Source organism: Impatiens glandulifera, chromosome 6, assembly GCF_907164915.1.
Source record: "Impatiens glandulifera chromosome 6, dImpGla2.1, whole genome shotgun sequence".
NCBI lineage: Eukaryota > Viridiplantae > Streptophyta > Magnoliopsida > Ericales > Balsaminaceae > Impatiens > Impatiens glandulifera.
Genome location: NC_061867.1, coordinates 1,163,342 through 1,174,585, shown reverse-complemented (window position 1 = coordinate 1,174,585; position 11,244 = coordinate 1,163,342). Strand labels below are relative to the sequence as shown.

General features: G+C 26.7%; 1 protein-coding gene across 1 annotated transcript; it reads left to right on the top strand.

The window, feature by feature from the left end:
• Positions 1-2,732: 2,732 nt before the first annotated feature.
• Positions 2,733-5,703, top strand: LOC124941567 (protein NLP6-like). Its single transcript, XM_047481907.1, has 3 exons — positions 2,733-3,009; positions 4,280-4,851; positions 4,921-5,703. The coding sequence occupies exons 1-3, from the start codon at positions 2,733-2,735 to the stop codon at positions 5,701-5,703; spliced, it is 1,632 nt and encodes a 543-aa protein (XP_047337863.1).
• The last annotated feature ends 5,541 nt before the right edge of the window (positions 5,704-11,244 follow it).

The following is an 11,244-nucleotide window of genomic DNA, read 5'->3' as shown; positions in this document are numbered from 1 at the left end:
ATATTTATGAAGTGATATTATTTGAAATATATAATATTTTAGCATATAAATTTTAAAAATTGATTAAGACTTTTTTTTGTATTCTTTTTTTTTTTATAATTCTAAATAAAAAGTAAAATATGTTTATTAGAATTATTGTTATTCTTTGCTATTAATATTTATTTAGTTGAAGAAAACTAGAATGCATTTTATTTTAAATATGATCGAATTGTCAAATTAGAACTTTTTATTAGGAGTGAATTGAGATTTTAGATATTTTTCATTCAAATTTCACAATTTTTTATTAGTAAAATTATACAAAAACGAGTTTTTACTTTAACAGTTTCAAACGTCGTAAACTTATTATCTACCTGTCATTTATAAATAAATTAATTAAATATTTATGTAACTAATTTAATTACCAAATTTCAGCGAAATAAATAAGTGTCTTGACTATCGATTTTCTAAAATTTGTTAGTCATAACCAGTAATTTGATAAAATTTGTTAGTTAAATTAGTGACATTAATATTTATTTATTTATAAATGTCACATATATAATAAGTTAACGCGTTTAAAATCGTTAGGATAAAACAAATCGTTTTGTATAACGGTCTCAAATTTTGAAGTTTAAAAAATAAGAGGTCAAATTGTCAAACTATTTAATGAGAATCAAATCTAAAATATTAATTTTGACAAACTAATTTATATTTAAATTAAAAAAAATAAATTTGGTTATATCTATATTAGGAATGAGGATATATTTTTAAATATAATTTGTATAATTCTAATTTAAAATAAATGTAACAAAAATGTATTATAATAGTTAAATTGAAAAGAGTATCTAAATATAACAAAAGTTTGACTATATTTAAAGGGAAAACAAATTATAGATTCCAAATTAATATATATAAGATGATTATTAGAAAAATGACCATATACTTTCTTCCCTTAAGCATAATTGGTCACATCATTATTGTGATTAATTTACTCATTTAGATGCAAAAGTTTGAAACGGAAAGCAAAAGCTATATGCACCATATATATTTTATAAACAATACTTTATATTTTATAATTAAATGAGAATTTTATTAAAGTCCACATCAATTTATTTATTTTTAATAATAAAATTATGACATAACCCCTACTTTGTTCAATTTAATTTACAATTTGTTTTCTAATTATATAAAAATTATAAAATTAATCTTTATTAATTAATTTTATCTATATTTTTCTCTTTAATCGTACCCCAATTTAGTAAGTAAATATAAAAAACTAAATTATTATATTATTTATTTTGCTAAAAAAATCAAGTGACCATAAAGCTATGAGACCGACTGTCTGGATCACATCGAACTTGATTCCTGACTTTTATTTATTTATTTATTTTTTAAAACCCATATAATAGTGTAAGATCCTTTGAATTTGTGTCTTGTCTGTTTATTTATGTATAGATAATATTTTAAAAAAGATTGAATTTGTTATTATAGAATATGCTTTTGCTATTAATTTAATTAGGGATAAATACACTTAATTACATATCTTTTAGAAAATTACTTTACACTATGTTTAAAAATTACCCCAATATATACGTTACTTTCGAAAAAAAATAAATTTGGTGATCGACGCTAAAAAAAAATAAAAAAAAATCGTTCATGTCATTGACATTTTTTCTATTATTAGAAATTACACCTTAAATGAAAATTAGAATGTTATATGTATCGTAATTAAGGAAATAAAATTAAGGTTCGAAACATTTTTTTAAAAATATAAAAAATGAGAAAGAAAATATAATAAAATAATAAGAAAAATGTCAATATTTCGAAAACGATTTTTGTAATCACTATGTTATTACGTCAGCGTCGGCCACCGAAATTTTGGTCGAAGGTAAACAAATTTAATTGTTTGTGTTATTTTTTAAACACGGATTAAAGTGTTATGGCTGACCTAAAGTTGTCATGTCATATTGTACGATAGCGTTGGTCACCAGACGGTTAGTTCGATGCTACCAATACATGTAGTGCATGTACCGATTAAGAAAACGTCATATGTACAAAGAAAAAATAATCAATAAACGAGAGAGATAATGCTTCACTTTTGTGTATATGTGTCACTTCATTAGTGGATACAGACACAACTAGTGGTAACATCGAATTAACCGTCACCAGACCTTTGACTTGAGTAAACACAAATACATTTTAGATATATTTAAAAAAAAAAGTAAAATCTAATAATTATTAAAAAAATAATATATATATATATATATATGAGATGATTTGGGATAGGGAATTACGCTATCACTGATTATTTCGATGTTAACTATACAAGTATTTCGATACTACCTATACGGAGATATAGGGTTATATAGGGTCAGTATTCCACTTGTATGACACATATACACAAAAATAAAGCATTATCCTATATCTATATCTATATCTATATCTATATCTATATCTATATCTATATCTATATCTATATCTATATATATATATATTTATTTATGAAATAAAAATAGTACTAATAATAATAAATAAATAAAAAGTATGATTAGAAGTTGGTAGAATCGGGAGCAGAAGATAATAGCTCGTATTAATTTTATCCGTTATGTCTGTAGAGGGGAGTAGTGAAGGAGGATTCCAATTCCATAGAATCAAAATTCGGCAATTAACAACAGCCAGTTGATCTCTCTCATCTCTCTCATCTTCATCTTCTTCTCTCTTAGCTCTGAACAAAAGGAAGAAAATATTCCGGGAAAATGCCCGAGCTTCAAGATGAGATTCGTACATATTCTTCATCCAAGCTACTACGGGACACCGGAACTGTTCCTCCTCCTCCGCCGCCGTCGCACAGAGATTCGATGATGGATCTCGATCTAGACGGTTCCTGGTCGTTCGATCAGATCTTCACCGCTAATCAGATGTCTCCGTTCTTCTTTTCCTCCTCCGAACAACCTTACTCACCACTTTGGGCGTTTTCTGATGTTAACGATGATAATAAACTAGTTGAAAACGATGCGTCAACGCTAGCCGCAGGTTTCTATCTACTTCTTCGTCTTTGATTTGTGTTTTCAGTGTGATTCTTTGACTCAATCTTCAATTCATGTTGTTTAGTTATTATTATTGCTGAATTAGCTGATTAGTTTGTTCATAACTAGTGTTTGATTCTTTGTTTGCTTGTTTGAGTTGGATTATTTCTCATATATATAACAACTATTTCTACGATGATGATAATGTTTCTTATCGGTACATTTCTTCGTTTATGATGCTCTGTTCAGAGAGATTCTTAGACTGAATCTTCAATTTATGTTGTTTTGTTATTATTGCTGAATTAGCTGATTAGTTTGTTCATAACTAGTGTTTGATTCTTTGTTTGCTTGTTTGAGTTGGATTATTTCTCATATATATATGAACTATTTCTACTATGATGATAATGTTTCTTATCGGTACATTTCTTCGTTTATGATGCTCTGTTCAGAGAGATTCTTTGACTGAATCTTCAATTCATGTTATTCAGTTATTGCAGAATTAGCTGATTAGTTTGTTTTGATTGTTTGTTTGAGTAGGATTATTTATCCTATACATATATAAGAACTATTTTATTATTATGATGATGATGATGATGTTTCTTAGCAGTACATTTCTTCGTGTATGATGCTCTGTTCAGATAGATTCTTAGACTGAATCGTCAATTCATGTTCAGTTATTATTGCAGAATTAGCTGAATAGTTTGTTCATAACTAGTGTTTGATTGTTTGTTTGTTTGAGTAGGACTTCTCCTATATATAAGAACTATTTCTACGATGATGATGATGATGATGTTTCTTAGCGGTACATTTCTTTGTGTATGATGCTCTGTTCAGATAGATTCTTAGACTGAATCGTCAATTCATGTTGTTCAGTTATTATTGCAGAATTAGCTGATTAGTTTGTTCATAACTAGTGTTTGATTGTTTGTTTGAGTAGGATTATTTCTCCTATATATATATATAGATAAGAACTATTTCTATTTCTTTCTTTCGATGATGTTTCTTAGCGGTACATTTCTTCTGCTATATTGTCTCTGGAAATAGATAATACATATTCTCTGATTGATAGCCAAGCAGGAACTTGTGAAAAAAGAGAACAACCTACACTATTTCTGACAATGACACCCCTAGATTATTGCAGAATTAGCCCATTAGTTTATTCATAACTAGTGTTTGTTTGTTTGAGTAGGATTATTTCCCGTATATATAAGAACTATTTTATGATGATGATGATTCTTAGCAGTATATTTCTTCTGCTATCTTGTTTCTGGAAACAGATAATCCAGATTCTCAAATGGATAGCCAAGCAGGAACTTGTGAAAAGAGAAAACAACCTACACCATTTCTGGCAATGACACCTACAGATTATCCAGATAGTTCTTGTCTTCTAAAGGAAAGGATGACACAAGCGTTGAGACACTTCAAAGATTCAACAGAACAACACGTATTGGCGCAGGTCTGGGCACCTGTTAAGAACGGGGGTCGCTATGTTTTAACAACTTCAGAGCAACCTTTCTTCCTCGATCCACATAGTCACGGGTTGTATCAATATAGGACTGTTTCTTTGATGTATTCATTTTCTGTAGATGGTGAAAGTGATGGAGTTCTTGGACTTCCTGGCCGCGTTTTCAGGCAAAAGATGCCTGAATGGACACCTAATGTACAGTATTATTCGAGCAAAGAGTATACAAGGCTTAATCATGCTCTGTATTACAATGTCCGTGGAACTTTAGCATTGCCTGTTTTTGAACCTTCTGGTCAAAGGTGTATTGGAGTACTTGAACTCATAATGACTTCACAAAAGACCAGTTATGCTCCCGAGGTTGACAAAGTCTGCAAAGCGCTCGAGGTTTGTTATATTTGTTTTACTCGATATATCATATCAGGTTTTACAAACTTTTTTCCTTTTCCTTTGCAGGCGGTGAATCTGAAGAGTTCTGAGATCTTAGAACATCCAGAAACACAGATTTGTAATGAAGGTCGCCAAAATGCATTGGCTGAAATCTTGGAGATATTAGCTGTGGTTTGTGAGCAACACAAATTACCACTCGCCCAGACTTGGGTTCCATGTATGCATCGCAGTGTTCTTACTGACGGAGGCGGTTTCAAGAAAAGCTGTCGTAGCTTTGATGGAAGCTGCATAGATCGAGTCTGCATGTCCACAACAGATGCAGCTTTTTACGTTGTAGATGCTATTATGTGGGGTTTTAGAGAGGCCTGTGCTGAGCATCATTTGCAAAAAGGTCAAGGTGTAGTTGGCCGAGCATTTGCATCACAAAACGCATGTTTCTGTGAAGATATTACCAAATTTCGTAAGAACGAGTACCCATTAGCTCATTATGCACGTATGTTCAAGTTAACAAGTTTGTTTGCGATCTGCTTAAGGAGCACTCATACTGGAAACGACGAATATATTCTCGAGTTCTTTCTTCCGCTTGATATGCGAGACAGCAGAGAACAACAGACAGTGTTGGACTCGATACTTGTAACTATGAAAAGACATTTTCAGAGTCTTAAAGTTGCATCTGGTAAAGAACTTGAAGAAGCAGGGAGATGCATTGAAATCATTAAAGCCCCTTTAGATGAAAGAAATGAATCTGAACTCGAATCTTTTCAATTATCTCCTCCTTGTCCCGGTCCTGGTCCTAGTCCTAGTCCTATACTTGTCGAGGCCTTTAAAAAGGAAGAATTGAGGCCATAGAAGAGGCCGCCATTGATGATGGAAATCGCGAATCGATAATGAATTGAGAATGAGAACGCAGAGACGGCTCGAATGGATAATTCTATGCTCTATGCACCTTGACATTAGCCATATCTGAATATTTTTCTTTTTTTCTTTTTTCATTTTGTTCTTTTACATAATTAAATAATTAATAAAAAAATTCAAAAAAATATAATTAAATAGAAGATTATTTTTAAAAAGAATATATATTAAAATAAAAAGTGTACATTAATTTGCAAATAAATCAATTCAAAACATAGAAACAAATAAATATGCAAACTCGATATATGTGGGTATTTGATTGTCAGGTTTTAAGTATTTTAAATCGAATTAGGGAACGAGGGAAGGTTAGTCAATTGGGTTTGGGGTCGGAATAAAAAAATGTGCGAAACCCAAACATGTGGTATCTGATTGTCAAGTTGAAGTATTTTAAATCGAATTAAGTATCGGAGAAAATACAATTGGATTCAGGTAAAAAAAAAAAAACACAAACTCAACTCTATTAAGTTAAGTTAACTTCATATTTCTTATCATTACAATAACTGTATGTCATTTATATTACTCTTACTCATATACATAAACATCATTATTTTAATAGCAAAAAAATATTAATTATTTATCTTTCATTCATTTAATAATAAAAAGTTGTTTATCACCCTCATCTTCAACTTCCTACTTATGTTTTTTTTTTAATTATTTTCTTTAAATTCTTATTCAACTCTAATAATAATAAAATTATTATATATATTTTTTAATATTTACTTTATAAATATATAAATAAGAAATGTTTTTATTTTTTATTAATAAAGTTATATTTTACATTTTAATCAGGTAACGAGATACGTATCTCGAAAATCGAGTGCCCGACTAATAAAAAATTATTATAAAATTAGAAATATTTATCGGATAGAATAGTAAAATAAAAATGTAATTTAAAAAAAGGTACTTCACTATCTTATCGTTGTTCCGTTGTTATGTTCAACTTTTATTATTCAAATGTGCTATAGACTATAGAGATGAATATTTGTCAATGGATTAAAGAAGATACAATAGTTGGGTGGGCTTGAATATGATGGGCCAATAATTATTCTCATGACCAACTTTATGGGCTTTGAGTATTTTTGTCATTTAGATATATAAAGTATAAACCCTACATATATATATAATTTAAGTTGAAATTATTTAGTATTTGGCTTTAAAGTTTTGGTCATTTAATATTTAGCTATTAATTTTTTTTTTTTTGCATAGAAGAGGAATCCAGATATATTAACTATTTTTAATTGGTTATTAATTATGAATATTAATCAAATCCATAGAATCTTTTTTGTTTGAAAAGTTGGCCTGGCTTTATTTTAATTGGGCTTTTATATTTATTTAAACCACTAGACATTTTTTTATTTAAGAGAAATTCTTCCAATTATTTTGGAGTAGAAAATATATTTGATAATTTAACTCATTCAATTAACTTAATTAATTTGATGGGTATTAAATGTTTGAGATTATCCAGATAGTTTATTTTATGATGTGATGTTTTTTCTTTTATATTATAAGGTCAAATATGTTGTGTTTTGTGTTTTTGATAATCTATTTAGTTGATCCCATATCATTTGAACAAAACATATCTTCTTTAAAAAAATATATTTTAATATTTAATGTTATTTTATTAAAAAAAATAGCACATTTAATTGACTTAATCCCTATAATTATTATTAAAAAATTTAATTCTAAAGACGAGATGAGTGGCTTTAAGAGGTTTGCTAGTTTTTGTGGCAACGAATGATCATAAAATATTTTATTTTTATAACTTTCATTAATTAGAATGAAAATTTAACACAAACTTATTTTTTATATAATATTATGTTCAATTAAATTAAATTAAATGAGTAATATTAATCTTTTATTTATTTATTTATTTATTTGTGAAGGTTACTTATATAATAAATTAAATGAAAATGTGTCTTGTTTGGTATATAATTTTAACAATAAAAAAACTCTAATTTATATAGTTTAAAAGAAGAAGTGGCAATTTACTCTAATAAAAAATCTCAATTTGACAATTAAACTCATATAAAATACATAATTTCATAAGTCAATTATCAAATTGGAACTTCTTATTGAGTGTCAATTTAAATTTTTGACATTTTTTTTTAAACTTCACAATTTGATGCTCCTTAGTTTTATATTAACGACTTGTAACGCGGTTAACTTATTATATACGTGATATTATTTATAAAAAAAAATTAAACGTCATTAATTTAATGACATTTTACATTTTAAAATTAATTAATATATAATATATATATTAATATGTTAATTTATGGTTCACGATAATAACTATTATTCATAAAAAAAATATATATATATAAATCATAAACAAGTTTGTTCAAGTAAAACACAAACAAAAAAATAAAAAAGAAACAAATTTTATTGTTCATGTAACTTTACTCTTTTGAAACGAAAATATTTATTTTTTCTAATAATATTCATTTTCTTCTTAGTTGGTTACTTAGCTCAGGTGACTTGATTTTGTAACCTGAGTGACATCAATTTTTAATATGAAAGGTTGAGCCTATAATAATTATTAATATTATTTTTTTTAGTAAATTGGCTTAGATATGGAGGAATACTAGCACTTGGATTCAATAATGTTGTCCGAGAAGGAGAAAGTGTAACACGACTAATTAGATTTGATGGGACTGTACATGATGAACGATAATTGAGAGTACTGTATGAGAATGAACATGAGCAGTTGAATTTGATAGAGTTGATTATGTTGATTCTCATAAACACCCTCTTTTTTAACAACGAAATTTTTCTCCAGTTCCAACTTTAATCCCTTCAACATTACTCAAATTCTCATATATCCTCTCCAAATCTTCAGACATTTTATCTTCTAAATTTTCTTATGTTTCATTTCAACTTCAACATCATCATTTTCTTCATCTTCAAATTTAGCATCTTCTTCACTCTTGTTACTTTACCATCATTTTTAAGATATTGAACTAATAGAGATATCACGTTAATACAATCATAACTTGGTTTAGTACATCATCAAGATTAAGATAATTACATCTAAATAACTTTGAAAAAGTTATACAACCTTCGATACATTATGATCAGTGTTGATGGGATTTAAATCATCATTATGATCAGCTAAATAATTTTGAATTTGAAATTGAATTTTGTAAACTAAAACCATAAATTAATCATTTAAGCATATTGAGTGAGAGAAGTTGAGTTGTTGAGATAAGTTATGAAGGAACAATAGGATGATTGAAGAATCGCAAAATGAAGGAGGTCAGAATCGTTGGGGGTAGGGGTGGTATACTTCAATGTTTTATCTATTATACCTTATACCTTATTAAAAATTTCGGTAGGCAATTAATGCATATCTTTACCTTACCTTGATTTCGATATACCTTAATTTCGGTATATAAAAAATGCATACATTTACATTACCTTGATTTCGTTAAACCTTAATTTCGGTACGGTATCGACATTATACCTTTGATACCTAAAAAACATATTAACCTAAAAAAATCAATTTCATCATTAAAGTAGAAATTACATATATTATATTGAATAATATTTCACTATAATTATATTTTGATATTATTCAAAAATTATATTTTTATAATTAAATTAATATAAAATTTAGTTAATTATTTTCTTATAAGTAATATATATATATATATATTATATTTTAACATATAAATACTATTTAGGTATATAACCAAAATTTTAAAAATCTCATACATTTACCATACCAATAATTTTGGTATATATATCATACCTTACATTTTTTTCAATATACCTTAAAAATCGATATTTTCGACCTATTGCGTGACGATATTTTTGATATATCTTTAATATCGATAAATTTTCTGACTCATAGTTAGAAGCAACAGAAGAGAGAACATAGGTGGTGGAGATTGAGAGCGCACAAAGAATTGCTTCATATTAACAAGTCCTCCCTCTAATATATATTAACTACTAAAAAATGTGGCATATAATTAAATTAGTGACGTGTATTTTTTTATAAATAATGTTATGTAGATAATAAATTAATTGCTGTTAAAAATTGTTAAGACAAAACATAATTTTGTAATTTTAAGAATAATGAGTCACAAATTATTATGTTTAAAAAATGATATCCGAAAGCTAAATTTACTCCGAGAGTAATTTCACAGTACGACCAAGTCAATATGAAGGAATAAAAACTACTTTTTACTTTAGGTTATATCATATATGACATTATTTTAACTCTATATAGTTATTAGTAACAAAGCAAATAATTAGTTAATATTATCCAATACATGGGCTTGAGTATGACGGGCCAGAATAATCTTTATGGCCTTTGAACATTTTTGTCATTTACATATATAAAGTATGAAATATGAATCTTATAATAACATTCTCATGGTGATTTAAATATTTAATTATCTAAAATAGTGTATTTTTAAATTTTTTATAATTTATATGTCTTATTTCAATTTAAATTTAAAACAGTATTAGCTTGAATTCGTGTTAACTTACTAAATAAATAAAATTAATTAATATTTCATCTATTTTATTATACCTCCCTTCACTATTTTAATTAAAAAATAACTATTTTGTTTAATTATTTTTTTAATGTGAACTCTTTAATGTATGTATTTTTGTTTTAAAATCATAAAATAGTAACCAAAATAACTAAATTATTTATAAATTAATTAATTCATGTGTAATCTCTTTTTTTATTTTTTATTTTGGATATTACAATTATTTTTTAATAATTTTTTTACAATGGACATTATCCATTTATTTGGGATGTCATAGTTAAGGCATTAACCTTCCCATTAAGTACTGTGATTAGCTTATATTATCATTGGCCACCTAATTAAAATGTATATAATATCAATAACAAAATGATTTAATCTGAAAAATATATATTAAATAATCTTTCACATATCATGCTACGAGCCTGCAACACTATTTTAACCGGTCGTTTTAATGAGAATCGAATTTAAATTCAAATTACGGAGTTGATTTAATCCGAAATGTTCTAGAAGTAAAAACATTTAAATTGAAACATGAATTGATTTATTTTGTATTAGGGTTAGTAGTTGACTTTAAAGTTTTGGTCATTTAATATTTAGCTCTACAATTTTCTTAGGCATAGGAGAGAAATCCTAATATGAATCGACTTTAATTATTTTGAATTGGTTATTAAATAATTATGAACATTAATCAAATGGACAGAATCTTTTTTGTTTGTACAGCTGCCAGCTGGCTTGATTTTTATTTTAATTGGTCTTTTATTTTTATTTCAACCACTAGAAGTTTTTTTTTATTTCTAGAGAAATTCCTCCAATTATTTTGGAGTACTAGTTGAAAATATATTTGATAATTTTACTTATCAATTAACTTAATTAATTATTAGAGCTTGCTTGTTATTAAATGTCTGAGATTATCTAAATAGTCTATTATGATGTGATGTTTTTTTCTTTTATATTCTTAAGGTCAAATATGTTTTTGTTT

Excerpts from the sequence above, each read along its gene's own strand:
- LOC124941567 (XM_047481907.1), top strand. The coding sequence starts at position 2,733 with ATGCCCGAGCTTCAAGATGAGATTCGTACATATTCTTCATCCAAGCTA. Across the intron at positions 3,010-4,279 it reads TGCGTCAACGCTAGCCGCAG|ATAATCCAGATTCTCAAATG; the intron begins GTTTCTATCTAC and ends TTCTGGAAACAG. Across the intron at positions 4,852-4,920 it reads AAGTCTGCAAAGCGCTCGAG|GCGGTGAATCTGAAGAGTTC; the intron begins GTTTGTTATATT and ends TTTCCTTTGCAG.